The sequence below is a fragment of the Halichoerus grypus genome, chromosome 15 (assembly GCF_964656455.1).
Source record: "Halichoerus grypus chromosome 15, mHalGry1.hap1.1, whole genome shotgun sequence".
NCBI classification, from domain to species: Eukaryota; Metazoa; Chordata; class Mammalia; order Carnivora; family Phocidae; genus Halichoerus; species Halichoerus grypus.
In genome coordinates this window covers 4,236,036-4,262,573 of record NC_135726.1, presented here as the reverse complement: position 1 = coordinate 4,262,573, position 26,538 = coordinate 4,236,036, and the positions used below count along the sequence as shown (strand labels likewise).

The 26,538-nt window shown below is 49.5% G+C and overlaps 1 protein-coding gene across 1 annotated transcript in view; it reads right to left on the bottom strand.

Annotated features, from left to right (window-relative positions):
- Positions 1–16,017, bottom strand: part of COTL1 (coactosin like F-actin binding protein 1) — a 39,295-nt gene extending 23,278 nt beyond the window's left edge. The window contains exons 1-2 of the mRNA XM_036104942.2: positions 15,810–16,017; positions 15,467–15,549 (exon numbers count right to left, since the gene is read on the bottom strand). Of these exons, the coding sequence (XP_035960835.1) occupies positions 15,467–15,549; positions 15,810–15,886 (160 nt within the window). The 5' untranslated portion in view covers positions 15,887–16,017. The remainder of the gene's footprint in view (positions 1–15,466; positions 15,550–15,809) is intronic.
- Between the last annotated feature and the right edge of the window lie 10,521 nt (positions 16,018–26,538).

Sequence of the window (26,538 nt, the reverse complement as noted above, 5' to 3'; positions counted from 1 at the left end):
AAACAAACAAGAAAAAAAAAACCCTCCTGTCCCACTCAAAAAATGTTTAGAAAACACGAAGCACAAGAAAAAAAAATAAAGAAAGTCCATTATCCTAGGAATACAGCCCCGCTGTGTTCGCTGCTCAGAGAGCGTGGAGATTTGATTTGTTTACGAGCTCATACTGCGTGTGCGCACGTGGATGAGCACACGGTCTCCGCATCCTTGGCCACGCTGCGTGTGCAGGTGGATGTTGGTGACCCCGTTCCTCGAAGCGGGAGACTTCTCCAGTGATTCCTTACTCACTGCATTTTCATTAAATGCGAATGACCCAGCTTCCTACTTCGCCGGAGAACACGAGAAAATGGAGTACAAGATAGCCAGAGGAAAAGCAAGATGATTACTTCGGTAGGACCCTCCGGGACTGGACTGATCTGGATACCCAAATTATCTGGGTAGCTGAAGGCTCTCCCCCAATGACAAGGCACCAGATTTTTTTTTTTTTTTTGATGGTTACTTTTACTTCCTTAAATGGAAGTCAGCGTGTTACACCGGGCTCTACCTTCTGGCTTAGAGAACAGAGGCCATAACCAGTTCCCCCAGACGGAGCCCATGTCTCCGGCACCTGCAGCGGGACACCCTGGGGACACTGAAGTGTCCGTCCCAGCGCAAAACTCCTCTGTTGTGCTCGGCTCTGCATTCACGTTGCTGCAGGGTCCTCCCCGGCCATCAGTCTGTCACTTGACAGACAATAACAACCTGTGATGTGGGCACTTTGCTGAATAAGACGCAGTCCGTACCCTCAAAAGATACCCAGTCTAGCCTGGCAAACAAAAACAAAGTGTAATTACACAATGGAGTCAGTGCCCCAGCAACGAGTTGTCACAGGGCGAATGGGAACATCAAAGCAAGAAGGAAACTCATTCTGCCTGGGGAGTGGTAATCAAGGCAGGCTTCACAGAGGAGGTGACGTTTGATCTGGGTCTTGAAGGACAACCTAGAGTTCATCCAGCTAACAAGATAAGGACAAAAGGGCTCATGTTAACAACTCAGGGGAGAGATTCTGACAGAATTCCACAGGCAAGAGCAAGAGCTTCTGGGGGCAAGTCCAGACGCCTTCCTCTACAAGCCCTTCTTCTATCTCTGACTTGCCACAGGCGAGAGGAGCATATAACTGGCTTATTACTGCATGTAAAATCAGCATGTAAGGGCTCAGGATGGCTCTCCTGAGGGCTCCTATAGTTGGCTCATCCCTACACTGCAGGAGGGCAGGAGTCTTGTCCCCTACTCTATCAAATACCCAGGACAGTGCCAGTCACACTGTGCATGCTCAATAAAGATGCCCTGAGTACGCGAAGAGCCCTTGGCCCCTCTTCTATGGCCGCTAGAAAGCTTTCCAGTCCCCCGTTGTCGGCTGCATTCAGTTCAGCGGAGATGCCATTTTAGAAAAATAAAACCAATCCCCTTCCTGGATTTTAAAAGCGTGGCTTCTGCCCCCAGGGAGCAGGAGTGAACAGACAGGCAGAAATGATCCGATGTGGACAGACGGATAGCAGCTGACTGACTGGTCTGGACAAATGTGCCCTTTAAATAAAAGCACGAGGGGAAAGCAGACCAGCATGATGTTACTAGAATTACCGAGAGACGCATAACATGGGGTCTTCTCTACCTTTCCTGTTCATGTCACCAAGGATGCTGCCCAGGCGAGCAAAGCAAGCGCTAAACCTCACCAGCCTGGGGGGGCAAGGACACCCAGGCTAGCGTGCCGGCTCCGCCTCTTTCCGTGGAGTGACCGTGGCCCAGTGGCCTCCCCCACTGATCCCCAGTTCTCTGGGCTGGGGCGTGGATTTCCCATCGCTGCCTCGGAGCCCCTGGGTGGTGGGGACAGAACTCACGAACGGATTTTATCCCCACGGCTGTTAACATACCAGCCTTCAAGTCTGCCAGGACACTTACAGCTGACTCGTTTTACTTTTAGTCACTCACTTATTTATTACCCCTTCTGAATATCCAAGACAGAACCTCCTCTTTTCTTTAAGCGCTCATTTCCGACGCCAGGGTTTCAGGCAATGAAACAAACAGATCGTCGGCACCAGCCCAGTGCCGGGTCCTGGATCAGGGGAGATGAGGACCCAGCCGTGGGCGCTGTGTCTCTGGATATCAATCCTCATCAGAATTGATAGCTAAAGCCCTCAGAAGGGGGCCCGGCACAGAGCTGGTGGTAAAAAATGCTAGACAGTGATGACAAAAGGTCAACTATCACGGAGCGAATGGAAGTGGCAAGGAGACTGGAAACCCAGGAGGTCAAATGCACATGGCAGGTGGAGGGGCCCGCAGCGCTGAGTGCATCTGAGGGGCTCTTGGGGTGGAGGGTCGCCAAGGGGATGGGCAGGTCTGAAACAGAGCTAAACATACTGACCAGGGAGTTCGCCACAAAAAGGACCAAGGCTAAATGCTAGAAGGTTGTAGAACTGAAGCCATAGGAATAAAATGCTCAAGTAAAACCCAGAGTTGTCACCGTAACCCACAAGGCCCGCCACGCTCCGGACCCTGCCCGCCCTGGACCCCACCTCCGTATAGGCTTGCTGCCACAGCCCTGCTGGATTTCTGTCCTCCCGCTCACCCCCTTTCTTCTACACGTTGTAAAGACTGAGATACCATTTACATACCATAAAAAGGTACACGCCCTTTTAAGTGTACGGTTCACTGGTTTTTAGTATGATCACAAGGTCTAATCCCAAAACATTTCATCATCCCCAAAAAGAGATTTCATGCCCACTAGTGGTCACTCTTCCTGCCCTGTCCCCACCCTGGCAACCACTCATCTGCTTTCTATCTCCACGGGCTTACTTGTTCTGGAAACTTCGAACACATGGACTCTTACAATATGGGCCTCTTGTGTCTTGGCATAACGTCTCCAAGGTTCGTCCAGGTAATAGCATGGTAATTCATATCTCAAAAGGTACTCCATCCCTTTTATGGCTGAATAATAGTCCACCATATGGAGAGACACACCTTGTCTGTCCTTCATCAGATGATGGTCGTTTGGGTGGTTTCCAATAATGCTGCTAGGAATGTTCATATACAGGTTTTCGTGGGGACGTGTCTTTTCATTTCTCTCGGGTAAATACTAAGGAGTGGACTTGCTGGGCTTAAACTTTTTAGGAACTGCCAAACTGTCCTTCACAGTGTTGCCACCATTTTCCTTCCCCACCAGCAGTGCACGAGGGTTCCGATTCTCTACACCCTCACCACGGCCTCCTAGTGCATGGGAAGTGGTATCTCATAATGGTTTGATGTGCATCTCCCTAATAACTAATGATGGTGAGCGTCTTTTCATTTATTAGCCATCTGTAGGTCTTCTTGGGGGAAATATCTGTTCAGATCCCTTGCCCATTTTTTAATTGGGCTGTTTATCTTGTTCTTGTTGAGTTATAAGAGCTCTTTATATACTCTGGACATGAGGCTATGATCAGATAATGTATGATTTGAGGGCCTTCCCTTTTGCTGGGCCCACTCCTCACCCAGGTACCCGAGAGTCCACCACCTTCTCATTCAGGTCTTGCCTCAGTCTCCCCTCCTCTTCAGGCCCCACTGTGGTCTGTCTCCAGGCTATGGCTTCGTTTTATTTTCTTTATGGCACTCGTTCCATTCTGAGTGGTCCAATTTGCCAGCCTGTCTATTATCTGCCCCTGCACTCCCCAAACAAATGCTAGCCCTGTGATTTAGATCCCTCATTTCCCCAGCACCCAGAGTGGCCACACTTAGCAGGTCCTCGATGTATATTTGTTGGGTGGGTGAGTAATGACAAGTCGTTGAAGAAGAGAGCAAGCTACTTTCTCAGAGTTGGACACATGCCAGTGGGTTTCGCTAAATTGAAAACAGGGCAAGTGGCATCCCTTCCAGGGCTGCGTGGCTCGTGGGGGTGAACACAGGCCTACCTCTTTTGGGCAGGGGGCTCGCATGGGGGCTGCCCGGGGCCCGGCTCTGCTCACTCCTCCCCACAAGCCCAGCGTGACCCAGAGGGGACCCTGGCCTGCCTGAGGCGGCACCTTCCTTTACTTGCCAACCGTGAATAATACACTCCAGTCTATAGTCGGGGTAGAACTATAGCCCAAAAAGGGATGAAACTACTTCCGGGTCAGATCAGATGACCTCCCAGGCACATCCTTTCAGACAAAAGTCATCAAGTCAGAATTTTACCCTGGGAAGGATAGAGGCATTTGAATCACAGAGCTGCTCCTCAGAGGCCACCCCAGGTTTGCCACTTCAAGGAAGGCAGAAAAATTACCTCCGAGCTGCGTATTCCCACAAATGTGCCACCAGCCAGAGACACGGGCCTCAGGTCTGTCCCTTAGCATTCAAGAAAAGAGCTCGTGGAAAGCTATTTATGAGCGTGGATCCTAAGGGTCCTCATCACAAAGAGAAATTTCTTTTCTTTCTCTTTATTGTATCTACATCAGATGATGGATGCGTGGGAAACCTACCGTGGCAATCATTTCGTGGTACATATAAATCAAACCATCATGCTGTACGCCTCACACGGATAGTGATGTATGTCAGTTATTTCTCGATAAAGCTGGGGGTGGGGGAAAGAAAAGAGCTTGCCTGTGGTCTTCCCTCCTGTTTTTTTTTTTTTTTAAGATTTATGTATTTATTTTAGAGGGGGGTGGGGCAGAGGGAGAGGGAGAAGCAGACTCCCTGCTGAGCTGGGATCCCAGTGCCGGGTTCCATCCCAGGACCCTGAGATCATGACCTGAGCTGAAATCGAGTCGGATGCTGAACCGACTGAGCCACCCAGGCACCCCTTCCCTCCTTGTTTTAAAAGAATTTCAGTGGCAAGTTAGGGAAGCAGCCGGGCGCCGGGAGTGGTGGCCAGGGAGGCAGGCACTAGGACAGGAGCAGAGCTGGGCCTCTGTGCAACCCTGGGCCAGTGTCCGCACATCTCTGAGCCTCCGTTGTCCCATCTACGGAGCGGAAATTACAACAGGGCCTATCAAACTGGGCCACAGTGTAGATTAAATGAAATCATTAGATCACGGTGGCTGGCAAAACAGCGGCCCCCGAAGATGTCCGCGTCCTAATCTCTAGAACCTGTGACGGTGTGAGCTGATAGGGCAAAAGGGCCTTTGCGGATGTGATTGTTAAGGATCTGGATGTGGGGAGATCACCCTGGGTGATCCAGGTGGGCCCGCAGTAATCACAAGCATCCTCACATCAGGAAGAGGGGGACAGGAGAATCAGAACCAGAGAGATGGCATCATGAGAAGGACTCGACCCACTCTCGGTGGCCTTGAAGGTGGAAGAGAGGCCATGAGCCAAGGGCCACGGGTGCCTCTAGAAGCTGGAGAAGGCCAGAAAATGGATTCTCCCCCCGGAGTCTCCAGAAAGAACACGGCCCCACTGACACCTTGACTTTAGCCCCGTGAGACAGATTTTGACTTCTGACCTCCGGGACTGTGAGATGATAAAATTACATCATCTCAAGCCACTAAGTTTGTGGGAATCTGTTACAGAAGGCATAGGAAAAATGAGATAGGTGACCATAAACTAAGTCCAGAACCAAATCAGGATGGAAGGCAAGTTGATTTCAAAATGCACTGATAAAATGCTGAGGGAATAGCCCTGCCATCAGGTCAGACAGAAGACTCTGGGGACCTGCCCCTGCTGAGGCCAAGGAGCTGAATCTGAAAAGCCAAACCCATAAAGTTAGGTGGGCGAGGAATGTAGCCCTGCAGGGGCCCTGGGGCAGGAAACCCTGGCCAGAGGCCAGCTCGGGCGGAGGCAGCCGCCAGGAAGCCTTAGCACCTGCAGACGTCTGTATGGGTCCCTGGGCTGCTCTGTCGGCAGGGGATGGCATGCCTTCCAGGGGCGAGCTCAGCTCTCAAACCTCTCAGGGGACGGTCATCCATTCAACTATTCACCCAGCATCTGGGGAGAATGTCAGGTGCTGTTCCAGATGCTGAAGGTATGGCCCGGAACCCGACAGACCAGGACTGTGGCCGAGGAACTCAGACTCCAGCAGGAGAGTCAGACGACAGACATGACTCGAGGAAGTGCTAAGCACGGTAGCCCCTCACGGGCCCACATAAGGGAGCGACACACCCCTGGAGAAAAAGGGGTTGGGGCTGGCTAACCACGATGGGTGGGGGGGTTCACCACCAAGGAGGCCACCACCAGAGCCAGAGTCCCTCTCTCCAGGGCCTCGCCATGGAACTGAAGAAACAGACACACAGAACCGCCGCACAATGTGGTGAGCATCACAAAGGCAAGGAGGGCATCTGAACGGAGGGGACACTTACACTGGGCCTTGAAGGATGTATAGAAGTCCTCCAGGAAGGCAAAGCAGATGAGGACAGTGCAGGAACAGGGAGGACTGCCCACAAGCCATAGGGAAGGGGGAGGGCGGGGCAGGGGGAAAGCTGGGGGCCTTGGACACAGATCTGGGTTCAAAGCCCAGTTTGTCCACTTATTGCGCCATCTTGAGCAAGCAACTTTTGATTCTCCAAGGAAACAGTCAGATTCCTCATCAGTAAAATGGGATAACTCCTCCTTATTCCTTTCATACACATCCGTCAAAGATAAGAAACGTGAGCTGTGCTAATATTACATGCAAAGTGCCTACATGGGCATCCGGGCATCCATGAGGTCAGAACCCTGCGTGTTGGGGACGTGCACTGGAGGGCTCATAAGGGGCACTCCGTGTCATCTCTAAGCATTTGGACCTTATGGGCAAAACCCACTAAATGTTCCAAAGGGAGAACAGTTGATGCCACCTGATGTGAGGTTTAGAAAGCTGCCTCTGGCCTGGCCTACAGGCTTGGCACGCAGTAGGTGCTCACCACATCTCCCGGAGAAGGAAAAGCCATGATCAATGGTGGAGCCATGGGAAATACCCACACTTAGAGGGCAGGAAGGGAAAGGAGAAGCAGCAGTAGGAAGTGAGAACAAGAGAGATGAGGGGCGGAAAAGGAGAAGTATTGAGTTTGCAGGGGAACCACAGAGAGGGGAAAGTGTGTTTTCAGTAAGTTGTGCTCACCGACAAATGCTGGGGGGACATAAAGGGGAATAAAGACAAAGAAATGACCACTAAGGGCGCCTGGGTGGCTCAGTTGGTTAGGCGACCGCCTTCGGCTTGGGTCATGATCCTGAAGTCCCGGGATCGAGTCCCGCATCGGGCTCCCTGCTCGGCGGGGGGGTCTGCTTCTCCCTCTGACCCTCCTCCCTCTCATGCTCTCTGTCTCTCATTCTCTCTCTCGCAAATAAATAAAATCTTAAAAAAAAAAAAGAAATGACCACTAATTTTGGTAACCGGATTACCAAAGACCTATGCAGGCGGGGGGTGGGGGGGGTGGGCAGGTTTCCATGCTCTAGGTGTTGGGGGGGCACCAGAATGTAACAAGGTGAAAAAGCGAGGGGAGATGAGGGGGTGGAGGGAACACCTGGATTCGATCCCCAAGCAATACTTCCAAAAAGTTTGCAGTAACTCCCAAGGATTTGCATGGAGCAAAAACTCAATTGAATTCAATGAAGTGAACACGCTTTCTGAATAAGGGACACCCTACTGATCAGGAAGATGGACATGTAACAGCCTTCCCTAGGGAAGGAGAAGACCCCAAACTCAAAAGCAAGCCCCAATATCACCCAGGAGGCAAATCCAAACGAGCTATCACAAAGCCCACGCATCTTATGACACAGAAACAATGCAATGTGGCTCGAAACCTGCCAGCAACAGATGTGTGGGAAAAGAAGGCAAGGAGACACTGACTATTGCAGAAAACTCTGAAGGTAACGGCTCGGTAGCCTCAGGGTGCCACTTAAAAATCATAACCCAGCATTGTCCCTAGAACAAAAGAGATGCTCTATCAATGTGTGTTGAATGCACAGACTGATAGACTGCTTAGTACTTTACAAAGTTCAAAGCATGGTCACAGATTTCAAGCTTCCTTTTGACCTCATATTCCCTTCGACTCTACTAGACAATATCTCTCCTCACCTTCTCTCAAATTTCTGAAATCTCTATGTGTGTGGGCCGCTAGGGTGAAGAAAACCTACGGGCAGAACAGCATGAGAAACCGACCTCCAACCGTATTGTATCGTATGGCCCCACATGCAGGGGCCACAGACAAGTGGACTTCTCAATTTGCATCCCATCCCTGTTCTTTTGGTGACGGCAAAGAATCTGCCCTTAACCAAATTCGAATCTGGTCTTCTGAGCTCTTTTTCAACTAGGTCTCAACTTTTGGACTTCTGTGTTCATCTGTGCATTACCCAATCTCAGCAAGAATCCCGCTAAGTCAGTTCAACCAGATCCCCCATCCTCCATGTCTGATCATCCCTTATATCTCATCAGGTTCCTCATCCTCCATCACCTACCAGGTGATGTGTGATCACCAGACCCACCGGCAGCAAGAATCCTGTTAGGTCAGTTCAGCCAGAATCCCCCCCTCAGCCCTGAAGTTCCCTCTTGGTAACTCCCCATCCACCAACCTCCACCTTGCTCCCTGGCTCCTTGACAATAAATTTGTACTTTTTCTTGTATGTATTCAGAATTGAGACTGACCTCTCTCCCCTATTGCAAACCTCCCCTGTATTGGTCCCTACACCTGCCACACAGTGCCCCTGAATAAAGTCTGCCTTACTATTCTTGAACAAGTGTTAGAATAAATCATATTTTCCTTCTTTTTTTTTTTTAAGATGTATTTATTTTTTGAAGGAGATAGAGCACACGTGGGCACAAGACGGGTGTGAGGGGCAGAAGGAGAGGGAGAAAATCCTCAAGCAGATTCCCTGCTGAGCAGGGAGCCCGAAACAGGTCTCAATCCCAGGACCCTGAGATCATGACCTGAGCTGAAATCAAGAGTCGGCCACTCAACCAAATGAGCCACCCAGGCGCCCCAAATCGTATTTTCTTTAACAGTAAACACACCTCCATTTTCCTTAGGGACCATCCTATTGCTGCTCTCAGTCCCTGGCAGGGCCGACCTCATCCCACAGGGGCCCTGCCCAGGCCTACACTAATACCTTCTGTTTCTCTTCCCGGGAGTAGAACAGACCAGAGAAGGAAGCTGTGAGAGAGGCAGAGAGTGCATGGTCAAGGATGGTCCCTTTCAAACCCTTTCTTAAACATCTATGCCACATGGTCGGGCAGCCTCTCCTGACATACTTCCCATGATGAGGGTCTCACTACCTTCACTGAGCTCATTCTAACTTGAAAACAGTTCTTTCTCAAGTGGACCCAAAATCTATCCCTGAAACTTCTACTGTCTGGTCTTATTCTACCACATGGGATTGGGGGGGGGGCACAGGAACACTGAAGAAATGCACACTTCTCACATGGCAGCCTCTTAATCGCAGAAGACAACAGTCATGTCCCCTCAGGCACCTCTCCAAGTTAAATATGCCCAGATTCCTGAGCCAATTCTCTTATGAGAGCTTTTGAACTCCTTGTCCAACCTGGATACCCCTCCCTTAGCCTGTCCCAGCCATCTACCTTGGGGGTCTGCAGGCCATTTCCATTTTAGATGGAAATGATAAAGAACCTACTCAAACTGGCCTGAGAAAAAGAAATTTTAACTGGCTCCTGAAAGCAAATGGCCTCAGGAGAGAGCTCTAGGCATGGCTGGACCCGAGAGTTTAAGCCATGCCATCCGGGCCCCACTCCCCATCTCTGGCTCTGGTCCTGAGTCCTCACACAGGTCCTCTCTCCACATGGTACATGGGCCTGCAAGCTCCAGGCCTTCCTTATGCTCACAGGTCTTAATCCCAGAGAAAAAGGGTTCTCCAGGCAACTCTGTCCAAAGTGTCAGGGATCGGGGCGCCTGGGTGGCTCATTCGGTTAAGCGTCTGCCTTTGGCTCAGGTCATGATCCCAGAGTCTTGGGATCGAGCCCCACATCGGGGTCCCTGCTCGGCAGAGAGCCTGCTTCTCCCTCTCCCTCTGCCTGCCACTCTGCCTACTTGTGCTCTCTATCTCTCTGTCAAATAAATAAATAAAATCTTTAAAAAACAAAAACAAAAACAAACAGGGCGCCTGGGTGGCTCAGTTGGTTAAACGACTGCCTTCGGCTCAGGTCATGATCCTGGAGTCCCTGGATCGAGTCCCGCATCGGGCTCCCTGCTCCGCAGGCAGTCTGCTTCTCTCTCTGATCCTCCCCCATCTCATGCTCTCTCTCTCTGTCTCATTCTCTCTCTCAAATAAATAAATAAAATCTTTAAAAAACAAACAAACAAACAAAAACAAAGTATCTGGAATGGAGCTGACTGGCTTGACTTGAGTCACAAGGGCCCAAGCCCGAGCCAATCAGTCAACAGAAGGCCTGGCTTACTCTGATTGGCCAGGCCTGGGTCACATGCCTTCCCTGTAGGCCCTGCGGAGTCGAGTCAACTTCCTTGGAACTACCTTGGCTGAGCAGGATTATAATGAAATAGGAAAAGCCCCCACCTCCACCCCAAGGATGGGATGCTGGACAGACAAAAATATCAAACCCCACTTTTCTCTGTGAGTGATATTTTGAGTGGAAGACCCCAGGCTCGAGAAAGCATCATGGGAATATCATCTGCACCCAGAGCATCATCTAGCCGACCACCCAGGGCATCTATCCCCGTCAGGCTTCATGCTGACACTGCCCTCCACGAATGCACATTTTTGTTAACCAGCCCACACACCAAGTTTATCTCAACCTACCCACTGATGGGCAACACCTCAAGAAGGCACTCTGTTAACAATAAGCATAGTTTTGAGCACTGATTCTATACCAGAAGCTGCCCCACGAGCTTTATACATATCATGTCAACTTATCCTCACAGCAACGCCGTGCGTGACGTGCCATCATTATCCCCATCTTACAGAGGAGGAAACAAAATCTGGGAGACTTGCCCAAGGTCACACAGCGTGTCAAGGCTCCGAGTCAAGGCAAGACACCCTGGCTCGACCAGGGATGCTCATAACCGATCGACTCTGCAATATATACCAACAGAAAACTGGATTCATTCCCAGGTGCTTGGATTCGTTCCAAAATAAAACTGCTTGCAACAGAGAACTTTGAGGTCCATCAACAAAGAATTGACTAAACAATGTTACATTCATATGAGAGAACATTATGTAGCCGTTGGAAAGGCCCAGCAATGACAATAAAACATCAGCTCCCTGAGGACAGGGACTTTCTCTGTTTCTCTATTTATCCTCAGTGCTTAGAAAAGTACCCTGCAGAGGAGCCACTCATATACATGAGAGGAAAGAGGGAAGGAGGGAGGAAAGGAGGATGAATGAAAGACTGAGCAAATGAATTAATGAACCCATTTCTGAGTGGTAAAACTGTATCTGAACTAGTTTCAGAAACCAGTTTCCTAGTTTCTCTTCTCTTCTTTTCACTTAGTCCTACTTTTTCAATATTCTACTAGGAACACGTGTTATTAGTAAGGCGCAAAAACAAAACAGTGATTTCAGAGACAGCGCAGGCCACTGCTGGTCACGTATACATGATCTGTGAGCCCTTTCGGCCGCAATCCGAGAGATCACGGGTTCAGGCAGCCTGGCAAATGGCTCCTCCTGGCTCCTCCTGGCTCCCGAAGGCTCTGTCGGGGGTACCACTGGCCCTCGGGTGCAGCTCCATGCCCGTTTCCTCCCCATCATCTCTTTACCCTCCCACCTTTCTGGTGCTCTCAGACCAACACAGTCTACTTCCACATCAATTAAATTCCACCAACAAGAGGACAATCACTGTAACTAACACTTAAGGAGCATTTACTATATCCTCACCTCTGTGGAACTGCTTCCTTAATCCTCCTAATGACCACGTTATAGCAAAGGATGAGCAGGTGGGTCACTCACCTACCCCAAGTCACACGACTGACCAGACTTGGAACCCAGGCCATCCAACGCAGCCTAAACCTTTAACCATCGGACAGTAGGTGCTTTGTACCGAGCACCTACTGCATGCAGATCCAGGCCAAAGGTCTAACCCACGCCCACATGGGGCCGAATGTCTACTGCTTGCCAGCCTGGGGCTGAGCGCCTACTAGGGCTAATCAGGAGCTGTGTGCCTACTGAGCACTGAGCTGGGGCATGCACAGAAAGCACAGCGTCATCCTAAGAGCTACAAGAGCAAAAATAATAAAAAGTAACAGTAACCACAGCCACGTGCACCAGGGGCCTATGCTCCCGTTTTAAATGTGTTATTTCAGCTCACACTCCCAGTGACTGTCAGAGGTAAGCACTGCAGGATCCCCATTTTACAGACTAGAACACTGAGGCACAGAGAAAGGGATGTCCTTGCCCAAGGTTACACAGCAAGCAAGGGACACAGTCGGGATGTAACTCAAGAGCCTTTCTAACTCTGGGCTGTTGAAATAAAGAAGACATCACACTGGCCTGGTTGGGGGCAGAGATGGGGAAGAGGAATTCTGCCTGGAGGGACCTTCCAAAATCAAAGGTCCAAAGGTATCGGGCTGCAGGTGCACAAAGAAAGGTGTGGGCAGCAGAGGTGGGTGGGGACAAACTGACTGGACCTTCAAGCAGAGAGCCTCTGCCAAATTCCATGGGCAGAAGGGAGCCAGAGAAGGTTAAGGAGCAGCAGAGTAACTTGGGTAGAGATGGGCTTTAGGAAGAATTACTCCAGCAATGGGACTAGAATGGATAAGACAAGAAAGATCAGGGCTAAGAGATTGTTGCAATAAGGGCCAGGAGGTGAGGAGCAATGGACCTGTGTTTGGTTTGCCCCTCTTCTGGAAACAGCCTGCCTCCCGACACACACACTGCCACTCTTCCCTTAAGAAGCCACCCTCCCCGAGACTTAGTCTCCTGGTTTGGGTGGGGCTGCCCCTCCCCCACTCCAGGGGTGGGCACTGACTCAGGCCTAGCCAGCCAGAGTCCCACTGACTGGTCCAGGATGGGCACATGAACCCAGCCAGGGCAAGGAGTGTGCGTCAGTCTGGAAACTTGCACTGAAGTCATTGGCCGAGGGTGTCCCTCTCCCCACAGGGACGGCCCTGCCCAGGGTCAAGAGTTTGAGCCCCACGTGGGGTATAGAGATTACTTCAATACTTAAAACTTAAAAAAAAAAAAAATCTAAACCCACTTCCTTAGAGAGATGAGGCCAAGACTATGGGCCTTTGAGCCAGTCTGCCTGGGTTCGAGTCCCAGCTCTGCCAAGTCCTAACTGTGATTGCAGGCAAGTCACTTAACTTCTCTGGGTCTTGCTGTACTCATCTGTGGAAGGGGGACAATCTCAGTCATGGAGACAAGGCACGTCGAGTGCAGCGACTTGCATGGATAAAGTTACTAGTCTGCGTTCTGAGTCCTTTGTCGTGGGTTATGAGGACACGGCTGGGGGAAGGAACGCGTTTTTCCAAGACGAACCAGAGCAGACACGGCCACCTTAACTCGCCTATACATTTGTCCAACAGATGGCCGGGGAAGACAGGCAGATTTCCAGCCAAAGCAGACGGAGCCTTCAGATCCCACAGCCCATTCATAAGATCAACAAGCAGCAGGGGAAGCATTTTTAGTCCCTGGCAAGGCACTCCCAGCCCTGCCTCCCTGCTGGTTGGGGGAAGGGTCAGGGTAACACCCCCCTCCCCACCCCCTGCAAAGCCCAAGGGAGGAAGGAAGTGTTCTTTGACTGCACCAAGCCTTTCCAGCTTCGCCCAATGGCCCAGAGCATCTGTTCAAAATCTATTCTATTGACAGGATGCTCTTTCATCTCTGGGTCACCTTCTCCTACTTGGTGGGGAGAACAATAGCTTCAGGAGCAAAACCCAGTCTGATGGGGGTGGGTGGGTGATGGATGGTCAGCAGGAGCAAAGAAACTGCTAGTTTTCTGTTCTTGAGGTCAGCGAGGAGGGAAGCTGGCCTGTGAGACAAAGCCTCAGATCCGACAAGGCAAAAAATACTGCTGAATCTCCTAGATGTGCACCAAATTGGGGGAAAGCCCAGAGTTTGCACTTAGTCTACTTGCAAAAGCATTCACCACCACCACCGGGGAGGAAGTGTAGAGGTGGTAGAGAGACAGGGCTCCTGAGTCAGGGGGCTGAGTTCAAATCCTGACCCACTGACTCTCCACAAGAGGCCCTAGATGCCTTTTTAAACGTGAGTTGTTACAGTACTTTACACATCTGGTATTTTAAACCAAACCTTTACAAAAGCAACGACTGATGATTTAGAGGAAGCTCTCAGGAAGACATTTGAATTGGAAGAACATTAAAAAACAAAACAAAACCTTCGTACCACCCAGCCCAGAGCAGACACTTCATAAATATTCTTTCAATTAGACTAAATGCAAACTATCGCTTGGTTAAGGAAACAGTTAAGGAAAGGACCCGTCACGTGATCTATGGCACAATTTTGTACTTGTTCTTTATTTCACAAATGACCATGTAGTTTTGTATAGGCACCGTCCTGAGCACTTTCCACTCATGGATCCTCACAACAGCCTTCCAAGATTACAGGTAAGGAAACCAAGGCCTGAGAGGTTAAATAACTTACCCAAACCACACAGCTAGGAAGTGGCCACACAGTGATTCAAACCCAACTTGCTAGCTCAGGGTTCCTGCCTAACCTCCAAGCTGCACTGCCTTTGTCTGCACCTCTGTTTCAAAGCTAAGGACCACAGACCCGGAAAGAGCTCATTCTCCACTCTCCGCTCCGAAGGGTCCGATTACCAAGGAGGCTGAGCCTTTTGCCCCTACTGAGGGGTCTGTGGTTCCATACACCATGTGTTCCTTTCTTTCAATGGTTTAAACACCCCAGGGAAGTGCAAGAAGTTTACAGATCGTCAATATTTTGCTTGATGATTTCTTACCTACGTACACACCTGTGTACCCACCTCCCAGATGGAAACATGAGACATCTCCAAGACCCCAGAGCCTTCTGTGTGCCTCCCACGCCAGTCACTGGCTATCTACTCCAAAATGTGACCACTATTCTGACTCTTCACACCACAGATTTGCTTTGCCTTTTCTACAGTTTCATGTAAATGGCATCATAGGGAGCGTACTCTGTCATATCTTGCTCTATATTCTACAAATAAAACACACACATGTCACCAGCACACTGACAATGAGCTTGGGAGAAGGGAGGATATAGCTGACAGTTTCTTTCTCCTGCAATAAGCTCCAGGATTGTGTTTTTATTTTGGCTCACTGACCAATGAAAGGGGATGGTGGGGAGAGCGAAACGCGAGGTTGGAACCACACTGAGTTGACCCTTGAAAAACCAGTGACCCGCATGGGCAAAGGAGCTCTCTCTTCTGGACCGGGTACTGCGGGGAGCAACGAGCCAGGCGGCCACCTCTGTGCTCTGGATGTCCAGAGGGGAGTACGCTTTATGAGGCTTTAAAAACCTCAAATCTGGTTCCTCCAGCGCCAGAGGCACCCGGGGTGGCCAGGCTCCTCCCAGTTTGGCCTCTGCAGCTCCTCCTCCCCCCCCGCCCCCGCGTTGACAGTTTCCCAAAAGATCAGGAATTCCCCCAGAAGGCGCGCTTCCCTACCTGTGCACTCTTGGATGAAGTCCTGATATTCCGCTCCCTGCTCGCCGGGGACGATGGTGGAGCCGTCATACTTAAAAGTCACCCTTTGGATTGGGAGAAGAAAAACACACACACACATGAGCGATGGTAGTAGCTGCACGGCGCCGAGCTTCCAGCAGGGCAACGTAAAAGATGCTCTGGCTAGGGGGAAGCCAGCGCTGGCCTTCCACGCTGTCCTGAGTTAAGGCTGCGGGAGACAGCTCGGGATGACCCTTAATCCGTCCCGTCTGGAAGACGGCTCAGTGCACCAGGCCCCTCGCGAGCTCGGGGAGCGGGGCTTGGAGAGCAATGGAAAGTTCCTCACCAGATGACTGCCGAGCCGTCGTCGCGCACCAGGTTGTACGCCGTCCGGCAAGCCTCCTTGTCGATCTTGGTGGCCATGGCCGCAGGGCCGCAGCGGGAACACTCTGCCCCGAGCGACCAAGCGCCCCCCGGGCCGGCCGCAGGGATCGGAGCGCGGCGGGGACGCGCGGAGGGCGGGCGGCAGCGGCGGCGGCGACAGCGACGCGGGGCGCGAGCGGCGAGCTGCGAGCGCGGCGGAGGCTCCGAGTGCGCACCGAGCGCGCGCCGGGACCCAGGCGGCTCCGCCACGCCCCCCTCTGGCCATTGGCTGCCTGGCCGCGGGGGCGGGGCGTCTTGACTTGCCTGCGACCAATCCCAGTCCGGGCGGGTTGCGCAACTCCGTGGCGGGGGCTGGAGGAGGGGCTTTGTGCTCCTCCCAACCCCCTTCCCGGTCTCCCACTCCCCCTTCTTACTCCCAGCATTTCCTTCTCCCCAACCCTTCTTTCTCCTTTCCCTCACCCTTCTCTACTCCCTCTCCCTCCTCCCCCTCCCCTTACTTGTGTCTCCCCCTCTTTATTCCTTCCGTAGACCTCTCCTCCCCTCCCCCTCCTTGCTCCTCCCACTTCCCTAACCCCTCTGCCTCCTCTTCTTTTACCTCCTCTCCCTTCCTTTCTTCCCCTTCTCTCTTCCTCTTTTCCTCTCCCCATTATCCCCAACACCAACCCCTTCTCCTTCCTCCCTGTTCCCTCCTCCTCAAGTTCTGTTCCTCCCCTCCTCCCTTCCCCGCTCCTCCCTTCCCCGCTCCTTCCTTCCCCCTCCTTCCTTCCCCCCTCCTTCCTTCCCCCCTCCTCCCTTCCCCGCTCCTTCCTTCCCCCCTCCTTCCTTCCCCCCTCCTTCCTTCCCCGCTCCTTCCTTCCCCCCTCCTTCCTTCCCCCCTCCTTTCTTCCCCTCCTCTTCCCTCCCACTCCCTGCCTCCCCCTCCTCTTATTCCTCCTCCTCCCTCCCCCCACCACCCAGGCTGCAGGGCTGCAGAGCTCCAGGCCTCCAAAGGGAGCCTCCAAGTGGGTGACTTAATGCAGCAAGCCGAAGGAGTCTGCTCCCACCCCAGTGTTTGGCTCTTTGGTTCCTAGGTGGGGAGGAATTGGAAAGAATTAAGCATTTCAAATAGGAGGGGAGAGAAAGTGGATTGCTTCCAAAATGCTGGTGGGATCACTGTTTACTTTGTATTCTGGTTATTTGCATTCACATCTAATCTCCCCCTTTGGGTTCCTCTGAGTGCAAGAGCTGACTCATTCTGTCTTCCTCACTCCCTCACTGACTCACTCATTCATTCCTCATCCTGCCATTCCACAAAGACCAGTTACAGTGTCGAGGCAGGTAAAAAGGTCGGACCCTGGAAACCAGGCTTTTGAATTACATCCAGTGCTGCCATTTTCTAACTGTGGGCCCTTGGGCAAGCCTCAAACACTCTGAGACTACCTTCCTCAAATGGGATAATAATAGTACTAACATTATGGGTTTGTCTGTGGTTTAATGGAAACATACATAAAAACAAATATATTAAATATTCAATAGAAGGTCATTGTTGGTTATTAAGTAATTAAGATAAATCCTAAATAGAAATCCAAAAAGTCAGGGATGATGTCCAGTTAATAAAATTCTCAATGGCAAACAAGATGAATCAATCAGTGTGTGGGTAAATGGGTGAGTGGATAGGACGACATTTTGAGAAAAATAGGAGCTGGTGTTGTTGTAAATAAAAAGACAAAAACAAATTCCAGTTTGAAGTAGCCCAAAGCAGTTCCTATCTTACTCCTTGATAAAGGTAATGATACAAGTGGCCTCTGGAAAGAAAAACAACGATGGATTCCTACCTCACACCACTGATCAGGATAAATCTAAAAGCATCAAAGATTTAAATGTGAATAAAGGAAACCACAGAAGTTGCAGAAGAAAAGCATGGGAAGCTGTATTCACAAGTCTGGAGTGGGAAAGGTCCTTCAGCCAAGTCCAGAAGCTAGAACAAAAGATGGATACATTCAAATATATAAAAAGTCTTCTTCAAGAAAAAAAAAAAAACATAGTGTCTCATGCAATGTGTAAAAACAAAAGACTAAGCAGGGCATACGTATTTGCAACCCACATGACAAAGAATTCCTCTTGTCATATATATATAAAGAAGCCAATCTAAACAAAAACAAAAACGGAACGGGCAAAGGCCACCCCCAGACAGACCTAATGGCTCTTAAACATATGCTCACTCTCAGCCCAAATTAAGGCGGGACTGAGATACCTTCAAAATAAATTAGCAGGGGGGAGCCTGGGGGGCTCAGTTGGTTGATCAGCTGCCTTCGGCTGGGGTCATGATCCTGGGGTCCTGGGATGGAGCCCCGCTTTGGGGGAGGGGGTCCCTGCTCGACGGGGAGTCTGTTTCTCCCTCTCCCTCTGCCTGCTGCCCTGCTTGCTCGTGCTCTCTCTCTCTGTCAAATAAATAAATAAATAAAATCTTAATAAATAAATAAATGAGCAGGTCATCAAAGATCAAAGTTCGACAAGCCTGCTTTGCGGTGAGGCTAGGAAGACCCAGGCCCTTTCATGCCGGTGGGAGTACATGTGGACATAACCCCCAACAGAGGCCCCTTGGCCGTATCTAGCAAATTTGCGAGTCTCTGTGCTCTTGACCCATCAAGCCCCCCTAGAGGTCAGGGTGCCCAGGGCTGGCTGCACGCTGGGGTTTCCGTGATGCCCTGGGTCCCACACTCAGAGATTCTGATGTAACTGATCTAAGGTTCTGGATATTTAAAGGCCCCTTCCGTGATTCTCACGCACACAGGGGAGGCAGCCACTGCTATACTCAAGCTCACATGTGTGTAATTCTTTTCAAGGTTATTCACTGAGCTTTATTTCCAGTAGCAGGACGTTAGGAGCAACCTGAGGGCCCATCAGTAGGGGGCCTGGACAAATAGAAATGACACAGGTCTGCCAGGGAGAACCAAGGCAGCTGTGAAAGAGAGATGGGGGACGGGGGGGGGGTGGCTGCGATTTCCTCTGTGGACTGATGTGGAACAGTCTACAGATACATCATGAGCACGCAAAGCAAGGTACAGAACAATATGTTCAGCATACCTTTTGGTGTTGCCACATTTTGGTTAAAGTTGGGGGTGTAGATAGATATTTCTATTTGTTTATACATGCATAGAAACCTTTGGAAGAGCACACAAGAGAAAAGTAACCGTCGTACCTGAGGTAGAGGTGAGGTTGGAAATCAGGCAGAAGGGGAAGGGGTTAGAAGGGAGATTTCACCAAATGCCATCCTATTTATTCCATTCTATTCCTGAACCATGTGAATGCATTATCTATTCAGAATATATTAAGTAAAGCCCTCCCCCAGTCCCTCGCAAAGGTGGCCCCCATCCTGAATATGACTCCACAGCTCAGCATCCCTGGAGAGAGCACCTTGCCTGGATTTCGCCTTTAACGTTGTTTTCCTTCTATTCGTTGCTGCTGTCGCCCCCTACTGGACGGAAAATGTAGAGGGTCGGTTTTCAAGGGAAGGTGATTCTGAGCGCCCTGAGGTCAACTTGCCCAGCTAAGGCAGAAAAAGAAACTTCACACCGGAACTAAATGCCTGTCAATATTGGTTTAAATTGAAATCCACACAATATGAAAAGCAATCTAATTCATGTTTCTTTAGAAATCAAATAAAAATTTTTGACACTTTGTGTAATGTACAGTGTCAAGAACTGAGGGAGTGTTACAAATTCATTCATTCGTTCGTTCATTCATTCATTCCTGGCACTGGGCCTATTATGTGTCCAAGGGGATCACAAACTCACTTACCTGCAGGGGGCAGGCACGTAATGTAAATGATCTAAGATGCACTCCGTAAGGAAAATTTTTCTGGAGAAGGTGATCCTCTCTATTCCGCCCTCCTCTGGCTGTCATTTTCATCTTCAGAACTGACATTAAAAGGGAACCACTGGTCTTCAGCTCTGCCCTCGTTGCCATGAAGGAATCTTAGCTTGGTGGTGCCAAGCCCTCCAGTTGTCTAAGAAAAGCAAACCAGGGGCATCTGGGTGGCGCAGTCAGTTGGGCATCTGACTCTTGGTTTCAGCTCAGGTCGTGATCTCAGGGTTGTGGGATCGAGCCCCGAGTCAGGCTCCAAGGTCAGTGTGGAGTCCGCTTAAGACACTCTCTCTCCCTCTCCCTCTGCTGCTCCCCGCCTGCTCGTTTTCCCTCTCTCTCAAATAAATAAATAAATCTTAAAAAAGAAAAGAAAAGAAAAACATCTGGACCTCTTTACGAAAACTCTTGATTCTTAAACTTTGGCAATAGAGATGTTACATACAAGAGCTCCCTATGTGCAAATTTGAGCTAGACAAACGCTCCCGTGGCCCTAATGGGGCTTACAGTCTAGTAGGAGAACAAGCAGTCCCTTCAGTGTGAACACTATTGCTTATTAACAACGGAAAATTCTATTCAAATAGGCTCCCACAGTGGAGGGCAACGAATAGCTCAGAGACTGAAAAGCCCAGAGCTAAGGGGGCTTCAGGCATGTCATGATCAGGGTTTCCCCTCTGTCTTTCTCAGAGCTTCTGATGCTCAAGTTTTCTTCCTTGTGCATCAGTTTCCGCTTCATGCAAACTCTGCCCCTCTGCCTGGCACAGCCCGCCCCAAGCACTGCAGAGCTGACCTCTCATCCAGACCTCCGGTGTTAGCCTCGGAGAGGCTTTCCCCAGCACCCCAATGTAAAGAGCCCCCTCTGTAATGTCCACTGGTCACTCTCTATCACATAACCTCCTTTTGGTTTCCATGGCAGTAATCACTGTCTGAAATAATCCTTTTCATTTATCTCTTTACTTGCATATTGTGCATCTGCTCTCAGAAGAATATCAAGTCTGTGATGGCAGGGACAGTGTCTGCCTGGCTTACCATTGTAGGCCCATGTCCAAACACAACACCAATCCCAGACAGATGCAGAGTTTACTGCCATTGAGTGGATGGATGGAGGATGAAGGAGAGGGAAAGGCCAAGGAAGGGGATACTTGCAGAAGGATAAACATACAGATCAAGGGAATACCATTGAGAGTCCAGAAATAAACTCTTACATTTGTGATCAATTGCTTTTCTTTTTCTTTTTTTTAAGACTTATTTATTTATTTGAGAGAGGGGGGAGGGGCAGAGGGAGAGAGAGAGAATCTTCAAGCAGACTCCCCGCTGAGCACAGATGCGGGGCTCAATCCCAGGACCCCGAGATCATGATCTGAGCCGAAATCAAGAGTCTGCCGCTTAATCAATTGAGCCACCTGGGCACCCCTGGTCGATTGATTTTCAACAATGGTGCCAACATCATTCCATGGGGAAAGAATGGCCCTTTTAACAATGGCGCTGGAACGACTGGATAGCAAATGCAAAAGAATGAAGTCAGACCCTACCTCACACCATATACAAAAATTGACCCAAAATGGATCTTCCTTTTTTTAAAAAAGATTTTATTTATTCATTTGAGAGAGAGAGAGAGTGAGCATGAGTGGGAGGAGGGGCAGAGGGAGAGGACGAAGTAGGTTCCCCACTGAGCGGAAGCCCATCCCGGGGCTTGATCCCAGGACCCTGAGATCACGACCTGAGCAGAAGGCAGATGCTCAACCATCTGAGCCACCCAGGCGCCCCTCAAAATGGATCTTCTAAGAACTGCTCTTAGAAGGAAACATGACTTTGGATTAAGCAATTATTTCTTAGCTATGATGCAAAAAGCAGAAGCAACAAAAGAAAAAATTAGATAAATTGGACTCACCAAATAAAAAATTTTGTGATTCAGAGGCACCATCAAGAAAGTGAGAAGACAATGCATAGAATGGGAGAAAGTACATGCAAATCATATATCTGATAAGGATCCAGGATATATAAAGAACACTTACAAAAAAAAAAGACAAGTAACCCAATTTATTTTTATTGTTTTTTTTAGAGAGAGAGAGCCCAAGTGGGGAAAGAAGCAGAGGGAAAAGGAGAGAGAGAATCCCAAGCTGGCTCCATGCACAGCACAGAGCCTGACCCCGGGCTCGACAGGGGGCTCAACATAGGGCTCCACACAGGATTAGATGCAGGACTTGATCTCACGACCCTGAGATCATGATCTGAACCAAAATCAAGAGTCAGACACTTAACCGACTGAGCCACCCAGGAGCCCCAACCCAATTTAAAAATAGGCATTGCTCCCTTCAGCAGCACATATACTAAAAATGGTCAAACGATTTGAATACATATCTCTCTAAAGAAGATATACAAATGACTAATAAACACATGAAAAGATGCTGAGTAAGATTAGTCATTACAGAAATGCAAATCAAAACCGCAATGAGATACCCCTCCACACTCACTAAAACAACTAAAATTAAAAAGTGTCCATGTGGGGACACTAGAACCCTCATCCCCTGCTGGTGGGAATGTGAAATACTGTAGCTACTTGGGAAAATAGTTTGGCAGTTCCTCAAAATGTTAAACATATGACCCAGCAATTCCACTCCTGGGAATATACCCAAGAGAAATGAAAACCTACGTCTACATAAAAACTTGCATGTGAATGTCCACAGCAGTATTATTCATATAGCTAATGTTCCAGAAGTTTCACCAGCGGTCACTCTCTATTCCCTGCCACCTTCCCCAGCCCCACACAGTCACAAATCTACCTCCTGTCTCTAATGGATTTGCCTATTCTGGATGTTTCATACAGATAGAATCCTACCATTTGGTCTTTTATGGCTTCTTTCATTTAGCATAATGTTTTCAAGATTCCTCCATGTTATAGAACGAATCTGTGACTCATTCCTTTTAACGGCTGAATAATATTTCATTGCATGGTTAGACCACATTTTGTGTATCTATCAATGAGCTCACGGATATTTAGATTTTTGCTTCTTGGTTGCACAATTTGTGAATATGAAAAATCACTGAATTGTACTCTTAAAAAAATGTTTAATGAGGTTTTTTAAAAGAGTGAAGGAATGGGGCGCCTGGGTGGCTCAGTTGATTAAGCGACTGCCTTCGGCTCAGGTCATGATCCTGGAGTCCCGGGATCGAGTCCCGCATCGGGCTCCCTGCTCGGCAGGGAGTCTGCTTCTCCCTCTGACCCTCCCCCCTCTCATGCTCTCTGTCTCTCATTCTCTCTCAAATAAATAAATAAATAAATCTTTTAAAAAAAAAAAAAGGAGTGAAGGAATGTTCTTGGGCTTGGGGCTGAATAGTGGGGCAGGTGGAGGAAATGAGTCCAGTTTGGGACAGGTGGCATTTGAGTTGCTCATGGGACATCAAAGTGGAGACGTCCAGCAGAACCACAGGTCTGAGACAGGACAGAGACTGGGTCAGAGGTGCAGATCTGGAAGCTATGAGTCTATTGGGTAGGGGGTAATCAGGCCAGGGGTGTTTGAGTTGGCCCAGGGAGGATGCTTAGGTAAAAGAAGAAGGTCTATAGCAGAGCCTCCAAAATAACTAGCACTTAAGGGAAAAGGAGCCAGTGAAGTGGACTGAGAAGAATTTTCCAGAGTGAGAAAGAAGCCCAGGAAAGGTGGTATTTCAGGAAAGGGGTGGGGGGTGACCAGCATTGGACAAGCTAGGATGCATCCCTATAATATTAAGCAGGGGAGAAGAAGGAGGTCAGCCAGGAAGGAGGGGATTTAAGACAGTACACAAGGAAGTTTTTTTAAAGATTTTATTTATTTATTTGAGACAGGGTAAGAGCGAGAGAGATCACAGAGGGAGGGGGAGAAGCCAACTCACTGCTGAGCAGGGAGCCCGATGCAGGGCTCGATATCAAGGCCCTCAGATCATGACCTGAGCCCAGAGCAGAGGCTTAACCAACTGAGCCACCCAGGTGACCTCACAAATAAGTTTTTTAATCTGTTATTGGAAATGGGCAATGGACAGAGATTAGTGTGTGTGAGCCCCCCAGCTATATCAGTGTGTCCCCAACATGGACGAGGGAACAGAATTCACCCCCCAAGTTTACACAGCTAGAACATGGCAGAGATACTAGTTGAACCCAGGCAGTCTGACCTCAGGGATCTGAGCCACCCCACCAAGAAGCAGTTTGGAGACCTTGACATTGACCCAGGGTAGCTCAGCTATGCATGCGCTGAGACAATTAGAAAAATCTGTGCTGGCTTTTTAAGACCATCACTTTCGCACGGGTTTTCTTTCTTTCATTGCAAAAACCTTACAGACTTTGTAGGGTCAGCATCCTGGCTTCCACATTTTCCTTGGGGCTACAAATACAAAAGAAAAGAAAGAAAAAAATCCCACGTCAGCTGTAATTAGAGACGGGAATAAACCATAACCCCAAAACTTGCTGTTCTCAGCAAGGTGGTTGTCATTCTGAAGCAGGTGCCTTCACGGAATGAATATTTATAGAAAATGATATTTATAGAATCGGTGCTGAGCTCACGCATTGTCAAATCTCTGAAAAGAGGTTCCCAGGAATGTTTGAAAAATAAAGATGCTGAGCCAGTGACTGAGTGTAAAATGGAGCTCTTGAATGGTCTTTTTCAGGAACTAGGAGTCCCTCAGAGAGAACTCCACTCAGGTCCCAGAAATCCCGCAGGAAAATGCTGGAAAAGCAATGTGACCTTAGCTGCCGGTGAGTAGGACACTGGTCTGATGGTTAAGGGTTTGGAACAGCCACTCACCCAAATCTGGGCTCAACCAAATCTCTCCTCAGCCTGTTTCCTCTTGCACAAAATGCGTACCTCCCACACAGAGGAGTTGTTTGAGCATCACATGTGGAAAATACATGGAAAGAGGGGCGCCTGGGTGGCTCAGTCGTTAAGCGTCTGCCTTCGGCTCAGGTCATGATCCCAGGACCCTGGGATCGAGCCCCACATCGGGCTCCCTGCTCCGTGGGGAAGCCTGCTTCTCCCTCTCCCACTCCCCCTGCTTGTGTTCCCTCTCTCGCTATGTCTCTCTCTGTCAAATAAATAAATAAAAAATCTTTAAAAAAAAAAAAAAAAAAAGGAAAATACATGGAAAGAGATATAATAGCAGCTGGTATCTTATTTTATTTTATTTTTAAATATTTAATTTATTTATTTATTTGGGGAGGGGGACACAAGCAGGGGGAGTGGGAGAGGGAGAAGCAAGCTCCCAGCTGAGCAGGGAGCCCGATGCGAGGCTCGATCCCAGAACCCTGAGATCAGGACCTGAGCTGAAGGCAGACGCTTAACAACTGAGCCACCCAGGCACCCCAGCAGCTGGTATTTTAAGTGCCAGCCCCCACATCTGTTTGCAATCTTAAACTGCATTACTAGAAGTAGCACCCTGCACTAGAGTCCACAAGGAAACAGAAACTATACACACACACACACACACACACACAGTTGACCCTTGAACAACATGGGTTTGAATCCATGCGAGGCCATGTGGGTTTTTTACAGTACAGTACTATAAATGTATTTTCTTTTCTTTTTTTTTTAAGATTTTATTTATTTATTTGAGAGAGAGAGCACGAGAAGAGGGAGGGTCAGAGGGAGAAGCAGACTCTCTGCTGAGCAGGGAGTCCAGTGCAGGACTGGATCCTGGGACTCCAGGCTCATTACCTGAGCTGAAAGCAGACACTTAACCAACTGAGCCACCCAGGCACCCTATAAATGTATTTTCTCTTCCTTGTGATTTTTTTTTTAAGATTTTATTTATTTGAGAGAGAGAGAGAGAAAGAGAGAGCATGAGCAGGGGCAAGGGGCAGAGGGAGAGGGAGAAGCAAACTCCCAGTGGAGCAGAGAGCTCGATGTGGGGCTCAATCCCAGGACCCTGGGATCATGGCCTGAGCCGAAGGCAGACACTTAATGAGTGAGCCACCCAGGTGCCCCTGCTTGTGATTTTCTTAATAACATTTTCTTTTCTCTAGCTTACTTTATTGTAGGAATACAATGTATCATACATAGAACACACAAAATATTTGTTAATTGACTGTTTATCTTACCAGTAAGTATTATCCAGTCAACAGTTGGCTATTAGTACTTAAGATTTAGAGGAGTCAAAAGGTATATGCAGATTTTCAACTGTGCAGGGGTTCAGCAGCCCTCATTGTTCAAGGGTCAAGTGTATATGTGTTCTCTCTCTCTCCATATAAATGTCAAGTATATAAGCAGGAAGAATTGAATGCAGGGTATTGGCTGCCCCAGGGGTGAGAGAGCTGAGAAGCCAGGCAGGTTGGTGAAGCACCCCAGAGATTAAGCACGGCACAGAGACTGGCATCCAACCCTGGGCTGGAGGGACAGAGAGGGGTGGAAGGATACTAGAATCCTGGGGCTGGGGTCACCCAGGGAAAGCTGGAGCATGGAGGAGGTTTAGCTGCTGGAGATTTGCTCCAGAGAGAAGTAGAAATAACCCAGCATTTTCTTGCCTCCTACCCTCCAGTCTCTAGCAATGTCGCCCATTGGCCAGACCCAGCGGGAAGCCACTGACCAGGGAGCCTGGGAAATGCAACCTGCAGGGGAGGCTCTCCTCCCACCCCCAGAGCGACGCAGAGCAGGGCAGAGCATGGGGGAGGCGCAGACCCTGGTTCTGGAGCGGCGCCAATGCCCAGACCCAGGGAAGAGAAGGCCGGGCTTTACTGTGAGCTGTCACAGCACGCTTTGAGAATCGTGTTCTGATTTGGGGATCATGCCTAAAGGAGGACCCCGGCTGAAACAGGGCAGTGCTCAGTGCTCAGGACAGAGGGGATGAGGAGCAACAGATGTGCTTTATCCTGCAGGAGAGCAGGC